General features: G+C 38.9%; 2 protein-coding genes across 3 annotated transcripts in view; one reads left to right on the top strand and one right to left on the bottom strand.

The window, feature by feature from the left end:
- The window catches only part of LOC107560373 (transcription factor IIIB 90 kDa subunit-like), a gene marked incomplete at its 5' end in the record, with an annotated part of 53,661 nt that extends 40,513 nt beyond the window's left edge, over nt 1–13,148 (bottom strand). The window contains 4 exons of the mRNA XM_016244530.1: nt 6,402–6,474; nt 7,925–7,956; nt 10,633–10,806; nt 13,052–13,148. Coding sequence (XP_016100016.1) covers nt 6,402–6,474; nt 7,925–7,956; nt 10,633–10,806; nt 13,052–13,148 — 376 coding nt within the window. The remainder of the gene's footprint in view (nt 1–6,401; nt 6,475–7,924; nt 7,957–10,632; nt 10,807–13,051) is intronic.
- On the top strand, nt 71–4,565 carry LOC107560384 (BTB/POZ domain-containing protein 6-B). 2 transcript variants are annotated; one of them, XM_016244549.1, is made up of 5 exons: nt 71–165; nt 2,074–2,368; nt 2,456–2,546; nt 2,638–2,756; nt 3,373–4,565. In XM_016244549.1, exons 2-5 carry the CDS (start codon nt 2,163–2,165, stop codon nt 4,403–4,405), a joined length of 1,449 nt encoding a protein of 482 aa, XP_016100035.1. In that variant the 5' UTR covers nt 71–165; nt 2,074–2,162; the 3' UTR covers nt 4,406–4,565. The 2 variants fall into 2 exon arrangements, with proteins under 2 accessions (XP_016100035.1, XP_016100034.1); XM_016244548.1 differs by lacking the exon at nt 71–165 and having other exon boundaries at nt 1,312–2,368.
- Nucleotides 13,149–13,233: the final 85 nt, after the last annotated feature.

Below are 13,233 nucleotides of genomic sequence, written 5' to 3'. Positions count from 1 at the left end.
CTCTCTCCCTCTCTCCCTCTCTCTCTCTCTCTCTCTCTCTCCCTCTCTCCCTCTCCCTCTCTCTGCACACTGTAGATTTAACATGGCTCCTGGCTGCCAGCGAGCCTTCAAACATCAAACCTGAATGTATTTTCCTGGCAGCTGCGCTTCGGTCGGCTCAATAAGGTAAAGAACGACTAATGATCTGCTATTTAAGTTCCTCTGCGGTTACTGCTTTAATGAATCGCGAACAATGATTCATATTACTTCGACTAAAGAGTCCGTTTTGGTGGACAAGTCTATGCTGACGGTAGCTCTTTTCTGCTGCTACTTTATCTCTTTAAACCCGGTTTGTAAAGAATGCTCGCGCTATAATCCTTGATCGGACATGTTAATTGTGAACGCGGACGATATTTCTACCGACCACATCAAAGATTTGCTTAGCATGTTGAGCACTTGGTAGCAGATGTTTATCCCCTTATGAGACATTAAGGCTGCATCAGCAAATTGACTGATCTTATGAAGTTGAAACACTGCAACTGAAGCTCGGTGATGGTCGTAATGCGTTGAGTTCTGTATTGCGCGTTGTGGCAAAAGTTACTTTATGAAATAAAAAAAAAATCCCTTCTATGCTTTGCGCGAGATTTCATATAAAGCTGATCAAATCTGGCCTCCGGTGATGATGACATGGATAACACTAGCGTAAGATACGATACATTTTGATTTGGTGGAAGTGGTGACATGAACATACATTGTCAACAATACATATATATATATATATATATATATATCGTGAATTAAACGATTCTGGCTCCGCTGCCGATTCAAGTTGCTTAAAGGTTCCATTATTCTTTGAGTAGCCTACGTTTTGAGAAAGAAAAACATTTAATGTCCTCAATTTGTAAATTATAACATTAGGTCAGATTCAACAGAACATAAATAAATGCAATAGCCTACCATTTTCCCCCCCAAAAATATGTGCATAAGCTTTTTTAAGCATTTAAATTGGATTACACTTGTCTCGCATTTCACATAATGCAGTAAATATGCGGTACCATATTTAATTCAATTTGTATTATTTTTTTTTTATTAAATACCACTGTGTATGTATCTTTAGCTACGTTGTCATGTAAACAACCCAGTATATAAATCAAATATTTAGGTTTCACGAGCCTTAAACATAACACGTTAGCAGTTTGTGCTTTATTACATGAAATTAATAACTTGCGAGTCAGGTTATTTCAGCAAGGCTGCGATAGACTCGTAAATGTTTTGATGCAATAGAGTCGATTCAAAAGAATCGTTCGATTCATAGTCGGACTACCCTGGTCGCGTATGCTTTTGATTCACTAAAAAGAACCGACTCGTAAGAGTCATTCGTTTGGGACTCAACGACGCTGATCAGTGTTGCGCTGAACTGTAAATGAATTCGATTCGTTTATTTTTTAACGGAGCGGTTCTTGGTTCCTAACCCTAAAAACAATGAGCAAAGGGTTCATTCGTGCTCGAGCGGCGCAAGGGGGGCTGGCGGTTCGGCTCTGGGAGGCGTCTGTGGGCCACTGACGTCCGATTCACTCGTAGTTTGATTTGTCAACAGAGAGCTGGGCGTCGTCGCCCGTCACACAAAACGGGCTTTACGATACAGAGTAGAGACGCTTGAGAGGGGATACACCACAGATATGTAGGATGACAAGGACCACGTAGCATTTTCTGTGTTCGATTCGGGACCTCTTGATTTATTCAACCGAACGTAGTTTGCTTCACTTGCATCCTGTTAACGTTACTTTCATTGTACAAAGTCCGAGCTGAAGGATCGCGAGGATGCGATGAGAAAGAGGAAAAAGTCTTCGAGCTGGAATATTTCTGCTGGACGGTTACGTTGATGTTGTTTTGTAAATGATGCCCAGGAAGCGCGTGCACTTAGAGTGACTTTGTCTTGTAATTTCTAATTAAATTAAAGGGAGCTGTTTTCCCCGATACACCTGCCTTTTAATTACTCTGCAGACTGGTGGATAGACTTGCCGATGCCAGCAACGCCAGATTGCCTATATGGCAGGATCATGAAGTTTTTGACGTTTTTCCTTTTGCTTCCAGAAACATTGAAAAGGACAAGAAAGAGTGGGAAACAGCTCAGCAAGCTGCCAGTATGCTATGAAATCGTGACTTTGTCCTTGAGGAAGAAGATGGCTGCAGAACTCTATCCTGCCAGCATAAATACCAACCTTCCCAACACTAACAGCACAGCAGTCACAGCTGCCAGCAAAAAGACCATCGTCCAAGTCACTCAAACGGTGACAACGCCGACTACAACTGCCACTCAGCAGAACATCAACAATAATAACGTCGAGACTGCCAGCTGGCAGGCCACTCACCCGACACTGCGAGAGAGGTAAGGCGCATTCGGCTTGCTTTTCGAATCATCTACGCTGTTATGGATCCATAAACGAAATATTCTGTGGCATTTTGTTTTCTTCAGGAATGCTTTGATGTTCAATAACGAACTCATGGCAGATGTTCATTTTGTTGTGGGCCCGCCCGGCGCATCCCAAAAAGTTCCAGCACACAAGGTGAGCGAATCCTACCGAGTCAAAACGCATCTCAAATGCCTCTTTCATCAGGCTCTGCTTGACCGCTTTTCTGCGGCATTTCTGCTTCCAGTATGTGCTGGCAGTGGGGAGTTCTGTTTTCGGTGCCATGTTTTACGGAGATCTAGCAGAAGGAGAATCTGATATTCATATTCCTGACGTGGAGCCTGCTGCTTTTTTAATTCTTTTGAAGTAAGTTCTGCACTTAATTTATGTGTCAATGATGTGACACTCATTTTCTTTTCAATTCATTTTCAATTTCATTTTCCAAATTCTTAGAAAAAAAAATGTAACCACTGCTTATTAATATTTGGAAAACTTTTGTCCACCAAAAGTCATTTGGTGAAACCAATGTGGACGAGAAAAATGTTAAATAGTCCCTCCTCGTGACTGTCAAGGTGAATAAATAAAGTTCTGATTTTTAACTCCTTTAAAATGTAATGATAATTATGAATCAATAATTTGATGTTTTCTTTCTTTCTTTTTTGAAAAATAAGCAAAAAAGTATTTTCATGTATTCAAGATGTAAGGAAAATTTTATAATTTTTACTTGGTTACACCACATGATATTTTTTAAGAATTATCACATTGAAAATTGTCTTGAATGTTGGATTAATATGGTTTAATATGAATACAAAGAGCAGATTTCTAAGATGCATTTTATCTTTCCTCATATTTTTTTTTTAATCATTTGTTGCGGACCCCTGCATGTAACTCTAAACTCAATCACTGCAAAGCCTAATGCTTGTATAACAGCTATTAAAAAAGACATTGTTGATTTCTAAGTCCTTTTTCTATTCACTTCCAGGTACATGTACAGCGATGAGATTGAACTTGAAGCGGATACAGTGCTGGCCACTCTGTACGCTGCCAAAAAGTATATAGTGCCTGCACTGGCTAAGGCCTGTGTCACCTTTCTGGAGACAAGCTTAGAGGCCAAAAATGCCTGTGTGTTGTTGTCCCAGAGTCGACTGTTTGAGGAGCCTGAGCTGACCCAGCGGTGCTGGGAGGTCATTGATGCTCAGGCTGAGCTGGCGCTTCACTCTGAGGGTTTCTGTGAGATTGATCTTCAAACGCTGGAGATCATACTAAAGCGAGAGACTCTCAACACCCGGGAGGCGGTGGTCTTCCAGGCGGCTCTCGATTGGGCTGTGGCTGAATGCAAAAGGCAGGGACTGGGACTGACCTCTCGTAATAAAAGGGCAGTGCTGGGCAAGGCTCTCTACTTGGTTCGTATCCCAACCATGACCCTGGAGGAGTTCGCCAACGGAGCTGCACAGTCAGACTTTTTAACGCTGGAAGAGACTCATGATGTCTTCCTGTGGTACACGGCTGCCAATAAGCCCAAGCTGGAATTCCCACTGCAGAAAAGAAAGGGTCTGACGCCACAGCGCTGCCATCGTTTCCAGTCCTCGGCTTACCGTAGTAACCAATGGCGCTACCGCGGACGCTGCGATAGCATCCAGTTTGCGGTGGACAAGAGGATCTTCATTGCAGGGCTTGGCTTGTACGGTTCCAGTGGTGGAAAGGCAGAGTACAGTGCCAAGATTGAACTCAAGCGCCAAGGAGTGACACTGGCCCAGAACCTAACAAAATTTGTTTCAGACGGATCTAGCAACACCTTCTCTGTATGGTTTGAACACCCGGTCCAAGTGGAGCAGGACACCTTCTACACAGTCAGTGCCGTATTGGATGGGAATGAACTTAGTTACTTTGGACAGGAGGGTATGACGGAAGTGCAGTGTGGAAAGGTGACCTTCCAGTTCCAGTGTTCCTCGGACAGTACCAACGGAACTGGTGTACAGGGGGGTCAGATACCAGAGCTGGTCTTCTATGCCTGAAATTGTCAGGACATCCATATTGCAGTGCATTCCGCTCACTGGAATTAAGATGGATTGAATACAGGGTCTCGTGAGGCTCTTGCCTTTATTATGTAGCAGCAGTGAACTTGATGGTAATGGCGCTTTAGAATCACAGTGGACTCAGATGGAAGGAATGTTCTTCAGCTTTATTTATTGCAAAAATGATATATTTGATTTAATTATTGATGCTGCAGCAAGCAGATCTCTCTCTCTCTCTCTCTATATATATATATGAAGAAAGTTGTACTGCTCTTCATAGTGGACGGAAGCCACTAGTGTCATGTTTTGTACATAACTTATTTGTTTTCAGCTTGATGCTGACTGACAAATAAAATGTCTTGTATTAGTGATCAGCTTCCTGAACTGCAGATTATAAACGTTTTTGTGACTCAAATCCAAAGTTGTTTTCACTTCTTAATCATAAAGGGCTGCACGATTATGACAAAAATCATAATTGTCGATTATTCCCTTGAAATTGTAATTGTGATTATTAATTATGATTATCACAATTAACATTGAATGATGTTTATACCATTGTTTGATGCAACTGCATGCCGTATTTTTATATGAAAATAAACAAGCTGAAAACACTCTAACTGAAAAACCTTTAGTGCTTTTTCTATAGTATTAAGCTGTAAATGTCAAATATACATCGGATTGGTTTGTAAAAATATGAATGGTATTATAATGTTATACTAAAACTAAAACAATGGAAAAACCCTTAAGATGCCATGTAGAAAGAAAAAAAACATATCTTAAGCATGCAGAATTTCATAAGTGGACTTTGAACGATTAATTGCCGCTTTGAACGATTACGTAATTGTGGCATCCATAATTGTAATTGCGATTAGAAATTCGATGAATTGTGCAGCCCTAATAGACACTCATGAAATGCATCAAAGAATGAAATAATGATGCCATTCTACTCAATCCCAACTTCAGCAACGAGGGAGGTTGAACTCAATCTATATTTTAGATGTCTTTAAAGTGTATACTTGTATACATTTTAAAATAAAATAATTTGAATGAGGTAATATGAGCAAATTAACTATGTAATATGTATTATATTCAAACTGAAATCCAAAAAAATGAACCCACACACCACAACAGCAATGGGCTTGTGTAAATGAGACAGTGATTGTTAAGTGTGGATGAAATATTCATCTTGAAAGGCCACATAAAGAACCTATTATACCCAGCGGGCTGCATGAGGAACTCAAAAGGGAGTCTGTTTGAATTGAGCCCATAGAATATGCTGCTCTACCGTTTGCATTCTAATTGAGGGTTTAGTAAACATGGAGCAGATGCAGCTTGGTAAAACAGCAGATTTTTGACAAAAAAAAAAACCCCACACAAAAACAGATGAATGTGGAATTATGACACATGGAGAGCTGCTAATCAGACTGCATTCTTGGATTATGCCCAGTACTTTAACATTGGGATGCTCCCTGGTGTATACTTGAATCATTTTGTCTCTGATTAGATGAGTCTGTTTAAAAAACTGCAGACCTGTTCAGTCCTCACAGTGTGCACAGAAGGTGGAAAATGGTTGCGGGGAATATGATGGACCGTAATGGTTTTTTTGACATGACGCAGTGCCCCCTAGTAACATCTGGCTAGACTGCAACTTGCTATGAATATAATTTCCAGATGGGTAAAACATTTCAACCTGTGCCTGAAATAGCTTGAATTACAGACTACTGCAGAGAATGTAGCTCAACGTGTGGATGAGAGTACGACAACAGCAAATCATCTTCCTTCTGAAGCAACCAGGAATCTATAGGCCAAATCAGATGAACAGATTGAGTATACTTGTATTGATCCAACCACAGTGTATTATTGGTAACTAATTTAGCAAATGAATTGTTTTGAGAGATGCTGCCTGCTTTATTAATGAGGTTCATTCAAAAGCACTGTTCCGGTCAGCTGAATTACATTAGAGATGTCATAGAGAGGTCATTACAGGGAGACTTACCGACGGCTGGAGCATTGATGCAGAGCTCTCTAGCCAACAGTAGGAAGGTCTTTCCCAGAATGTAAACATTAACCTACAACAATAAGAAATAGAACTGAAAGGTCTGAATTATTTAATGGGTACATTTTCCATGTTAACGATAATTGATCCTTCAGACGAGGATGTTCCACAATTAAACATGTTCCATAATTAGTCTTTAAAACAGTCGGTTTGCGGCCTCTTATGCTCACAAAGGCATAAACAATAATACAGTAAAAAACAATAACATCTTGCCCCAAAATATTTGAACGGTAGTGTGTGTCATACTTAGGACCATGTGTTATTTCAGTTTTTCTTTTTTAATAAATCTGCATAAATGTCAACAATTCTGTGTTTTTCTGTCAATATGGGGTGCTGTGTGTACATTAATGAGGAAAAAAAATTAACTTAAATGATTTTAGCAAATGGCTGCAATATAACAAAGAGTGAAAAATTTAAGGGGGTCTGAATACTTTCCGTACCCACTGTATATATTTACATTTACATACATTTACATTTAGTCATTTAGCAGATGCTTTTATCCAAAGTGACTTACAAATGAGGACAATGGAAGCAATCAAAATATATATAATATATTATATATGTATACACACACACACTAAACTTCAGACACCCGCTAATAATGACAAGGGGTTATGACTTGAGCACTAGGTCCCTAGTTAGCCTGGCATCCAGGCAGGAAAAATTGTGTTCTCGTCAGAGTTGGGTGTGGCTACACTTGCTAAAGATTCATGGCATATTTGAGCCTCTGCCCCAAACGTCCAGTGTCTGTTCTATAGCAGATCCAGCTCAGTGGACAGCTGGGGAGTAAAAATAACATTACACCAGTGCTTAAGCACAGAAATGTCTGGCCCTAAAATAACTACTAATAAAAACTATAGAGTATATACTGTCATGAAGACAATATTGTGTATTGTTTCACAAACAAAATGTAGCCCCATATCACCTACTTGCTGTGTAATACAGCAATAAGGCATTAAAAGATGTGCATTGCAGAGGTTTTATGATCTTATTGTAAAATCACTGCCTTGAATGTCTTAGTGATTTATTAAATAATACATAATTAATTCTATATGCCGTTAAGTGTGTGAGTATAATAGCTTTGTACATGAATTATCCAATCAGATTTCAGAGTTACAACATTTTATAAATCACAACTACCTGCATTTATATCTGTGTAAATCACTGAAATGTTAACAAGTTTGGCCTAATAAATGAAGAGAATCTATGCTAGTATATGAGATGAACTGAAGCTGGAAATATAACAGAATTTCTGACATTATTGCCCAACACTGGCATCTGCTTACCTGTTATGTCATATGCAATACCTCATGCAGTATTTCTTTCATATGGAGGGTATAACAGATTATTTCAAGATTGAACATCATGCAACTTAGCCACAGCCGCTTAAGTTGCGCCATGTTATTCAGAGTAAGTATTGTAGAAAAAAAATATGAAAGGAACTGAAATGAAAGAAATCCAACCTGTAAAAGATCACTGAGGTCCAGAAGCATGTCTGCACATCAGTTAAGGGAAGAAGAATACAAAACAGCTAGATTATATCATAAAAAAAGGGTTGTAAGTGTGATAAAGATCTAAACATCTTTGTCTAACTATACAGCTAACAATAAGAAGTCAATCCTGCTCCTAAATCAATCCTGGTCACAGTGATTAATTTAACATTGGACGGCTCAGTACCGATCATCTCTACATCAACAGGCTTCGGCATGCAGGATCTCCTTATCTCTGCAAGAGATTCACCCTGACCATCTGTTATTGCTCACCTGAGCAGCACACACACACCTGAGGCACGTGTCTCCATGGTGACTAATGCCCCCTTTAGCAAAGAGATTAGCATCACTACAAGACAAGCTAATCCCACTTTATCAGGATTCTGACGGCCTTAATTACAGCCTGCTGTGAAAGACAGAGAGTATTTATACTTATTTAAAATTAAAGTGATTAAGACTGACATCAGTGGTATATTGATAACTGTCTTATCTCTTAAATGCTACAAGACCAGATATGAACTATTGACAAAAACTGCAGATATACTGAAGGGGTCAAAATTATATTGATAGCAGCATCTAAAAAAAATAGTAATACAAAACATTTAAAAAATATCTTTATGTACTTTATTTTTAGGACATTTCTTTAAATAGGTCATGAACTGCATTTTTTTATTATTTCATAATGTTTCCCGAGTTGCACTTATAATATAAAATTGTCAGAATTTTGAAATAAAAGGGCATTTAATTTCTACCCTGATTTTAGCCCTCTGATTTGAACGGTGAGTGGGCGTGTCTGCTGTGAGAGTTCAATGGAAACGCCCGTTGCTATGACTGGCTGGCATAATGAGTATTACTTGTGGAGTTCTCTCTAAAACTTTTACTACGTTTTTACTATTACAGCTGTTGAGATTATCTATTTGTGAAAAGTGTTGATTATAGCATTATATTTAGATCTACTCCCGTCGCATGAAAGGTTCATTGTAGTTGATAAAACTGAGCACATGAATGCAGCGATCTCGTCATTGTAAGATGCATGCATTTGAAGGGATCCCTCTACTTAGAACTGGGCATTTAATGTACCATTAAGCAAAAAAACCCCCCCAAGAATCTGATGATGAGCATCTGAAAATCATGACCTGTCCACCCAACAATTGCCAGATCAGGTCAGTGAAGCTCACTGAATCAATGTTTGCAGAACAACAGGCAATCTTCATCTTAAAGGACCGGTCTAAACAAGATGTTTGGCTGCTAGAAACACTCCAAAAAGTTAAAACATTGCTAAATGGCTACAATGAACAAGAAAATACTTGTAATACTGTAAATACTTTAGTTAAGAATTATTTTAAAATACTTAAATACTTTGCAAATATACTTAATTTAGTTGAACACTAAAAATAATACAGTTGTCCAAATAATTCTGTTTATGATATATCACAATGATGCATGAGATACAGTAAATGCATGGATGTTTGATGAGGCAAAGCCGAACAGTACACATTTAAAAATAGGACAATATTTGGAATGGGTTTGGCGGTCTGTAAAGTACTGGACAACTTATTTTCGTGTCTGCTCTTTAATGTGAAGTATCTTAGCATGCATCTGAAAGAGCCCCACCCAGAGACAGGTAACAATTCTCCTTTGGCAACTCTAAACGGCACACCAGGTACCCAGTCAGGCCTGACGCTACACAAAAGCAGAGTGGAGATCTGGGTGTGACCCAAACAGACACATAGGATGGTGCTTGTTGGTGTGAGTAAGAGTCTGTCTGTTTGTGAGACAGAGAGTGAAAGCAGCGCTGTAACACTATCCAGATGTGCTGTGTTGTAACACAGGTGTAGCGAGTCTCAAACACACATAATCTGAGAACAGAATTATGACGGGTTGGGGAAAAAACTAAAACGTGGAACAGGGGAGTGATATTTCCCTCAACTATCACTTCAGAATTTTACTTCAGTCTCTCAAAAAAGTTTCACATTTTCACAACAGTATTCACAAGGAATTCGACTTAGGTCAAATAAGTGTCACTTCAGTAGCTTTTGTACACAACCGGGACAGCGACTGAAAATCTGGCCTGTTTTCCATGATTTACACCAGGGAACATCCTCTGAGATTCCGAAAGGTGCAGTAAACACTCTTCCCCTTCCTCTCTTTCTTCTCTGGCAGCATATTGCAGCACTATTGTTTTCACATCCTGACACGTCTCTTCAGACCCTAAACCAGGTTTTCCCTAGGGAAAGTATGGACTGATAAAAGAGACTATCTTAGACCAGCATGAATTTCTATGCTGGTTTATGCTGGTTTGGTACTGGTCCAACTTCTGATGATACTGGCTAACCAAAAAAATCTTGCTTATTCATTTAGTTGCTTATAACAGCAACCAAAACATTTTATTACACACACACACACAAATACATATATAATGGTATATATAAAGTTCACATTTTATATATTGATATATTGAGTATATAAACATTATTTATATATTGAACCCATGACTACAGGATTGAGCTAAAGGATTCTTGCTGTTAAAGACCTGAGATTTACTCTTATTTTCCTAAGTTTGCTGTAACCTAATTTGGATAATGTGCCTAACCTTATTTCGACTGTGCACACTTTCCTCTATGGATTACCAAGTGTTTAACTTGGGTTTCACAACCTAAGGATCATTGTGAGAAGGATACGTGGCGTTCCCTCCGTCCTGCAGACCAGGTAGAGGCAGGCGGCTATGACGTGTGTCATCTTTCGCCCTCGTGTCAAGTGCTTGCTCACCACCATCTTGAAGAAATTAAAGGCTGTGTCCAGGCAGTGCTGGTTCAGCTGCAGCTGGCTGCCGAGGTTGTGTATCTGTCGTTTCCCTAGAGACAGGACACACATATGCATCAGATTGAGCAAACATACACAGATCCACACATGCACGCTCGTGCAACAAGGCATGCCTGTTTGGTTTTCCAGTAGCACTGATGTCATGAGAACGGTGCACAGCTAGACAGGCTTTTAATGGAGCCTGGAAGTGAAAAATGGCAGAAAGACAGCTGTTTTACGTCTCATATGAGGCCACGTCCCTCTTTTCCCTTCTTTCACAGTCGCTCATACATTTACTCCTTCACAGAGGATCTCAAAACAGGCCAAGTTGTAATTCATTGGACGCACAGAATAAATCAGTCTGCCCTGAAATCCCACGTCGGGCTACGATGTGTTTAACATATTCAAATCCACAGTCCAGTGGGCTATCTGGCAGATTTCTGTTTACTTAACACATCATTTAGCAAAAGACCTTGTTCACCCAGACAGTGAAGGTTTCCCACATTGTAAACAATGAGAATGATTTAGGCCGCTTCACCATGTCATACATGCAAAGCTGTTTTGCTGAGTAGAAAGGCTACAGATGTGATGAGTTTAGCATGTTCCAGTCATTCATTATGCTTGAAACTCCACATGTAGATGTGTTTATAAGAAACAACTGTTTTCATCAATCTGTCCTCGAAATGTGCAAATATGTGATAATGAGTTTAGCAGATGCATAGACGCATCAAACTTTTTAATTAGCCCAATGATTCTCAAACTGGAAACCGATGATACCCAGGGTGTGGCAAAGAGGTCCTTGGAAACTTTTTTGGGGAAAAAAAAGAAGATTTTTTTTTGCCTTATTTAGCTTTTATAGATACTGTTTAGGAATGAATTTAATGAATTTAATTTGTAAACAACACACAGTCTTTATAATCACACTTGGGGTACACCATTTGGGGGTCCTTGGCATCAGTAAGTATGAAAACTTTTGCTTTGCTTTACTTTTTATCAATGGTATAGACAGAACCACGTGTTAAAGTGGATGTTTGACTTTTTGTTCCCCAACTGCGGAGCCCAGAAGCTGCAGTGTCAAGTGTCATGTTGGCAGGCCAAGGCCAAAAATAACTCAAAAAGATTTTAAGTGCATAATCCTTCAATTTTGGAAGCACTGTGTGCCGACTCTCTGATACATGCTCCAGACCTGTCTAATCCCAGAGTATTTTTCACGCTGCACATGCCATTGGATTATCAGCCAGGTCTGCGGTGACCTCTCTGAATGACAGCAGAATTACATAACGGCCGCAACACTGCAGTGACACGGGACACCTTATTTAATGAATAAAATCTTGTGTTTGTGACCACAGAGACACTTTCATAAATCAGAAAGGTTTATTAGAACCTTTTAAAACTAAAACTACCTGCCAGACATATTCATAAGCACTATTATGTGTCACTCATTTAAAAAGTTTTTGATCTGTTATGAGAAGCTTCTGTGAGTCTGAAATTGAATCATGTGTTCATACAGTTGGTGACCTTGATTCTCAAAGTATTTTGCTCTCAGTTAAAGTTAAAGCTCAGAAAACACACCAGGACAGACAGGTGTAATTGAGAAATTTATAATATAATGCCACAAAACTCACTGCTCTCACAGCACCTCTGATTCATATACCAAGTACATATTTACACAATGCCATGCCTTATATTTGCTGAATCAACACACACCTGGAACCCAAAGACATTTAACAGGCAGCTCTATGAAAAAGATCAACAGTTAATTACATCTTGTATGTTTTTCAGAAAAGTGCAGATGCAAATGATGTAAATTTAATTAGCACTTGAGATGTAACTGGGTCAGAAATTAATGTAGGTGATTTATTGAAACATAAAATTAAAGGAATATGCATCCACAAGAATACTATATGTGATGCATCTAATGGCACTATATTTGATTAGAATTTAAATTATAGTCTATCATATGGCTTTGTTCCAGAAGATAAAGAATATAATGCAAGAGCTACTTTTATTTTATATTTATGGTCCTTTATTCATTTTTTGCTTCATTCACTTTCCTTATATAGAAGAGAGTAGCCAGGACATTCTTTAAAAATTCACCTTTTGTGCTTAACATAAGAAAGAAAGTCATATGGATTTAGAACGGCATGAGTGTGAGTAAATAATGACAGACTTTTCAATTTAGGGTGAACTGTCTCTTTAAGTCTGCATGTTTTATAAACCTTGATCATCCACTGACTGCACCTACACTCCACTGCTGACTAATATAAGTAATATAATTTAATATAAAGGTGTGCCTACCGTTCTGGAGTGTCTGAGCTCGCGATTCTTTTCCCAGACTTGTGTGGAACCCACTGCCCAAGACCGGAGCTTTGGAAGTACCTAAAAAAGAAACAAAAAATAAAATTTATTGTGTTAAAGGCCAAGCTCAAATCAGACAATTACATTGAATAGGAATAGTTTTGGCTTATAGTATATAAACA

Source organism: Sinocyclocheilus grahami, unplaced genomic scaffold, assembly GCF_001515645.1.
Source record: "Sinocyclocheilus grahami isolate Dianchi unplaced genomic scaffold, SAMN03320097.WGS_v1.1 scaffold722.1, whole genome shotgun sequence".
In the NCBI taxonomy this organism is placed as follows: Eukaryota; Metazoa; Chordata; class Actinopteri; order Cypriniformes; family Cyprinidae; genus Sinocyclocheilus; species Sinocyclocheilus grahami.
Note: the sequence above shows the minus strand (reverse complement) of the source record. Positions and strands in the feature narration are given on the sequence as shown.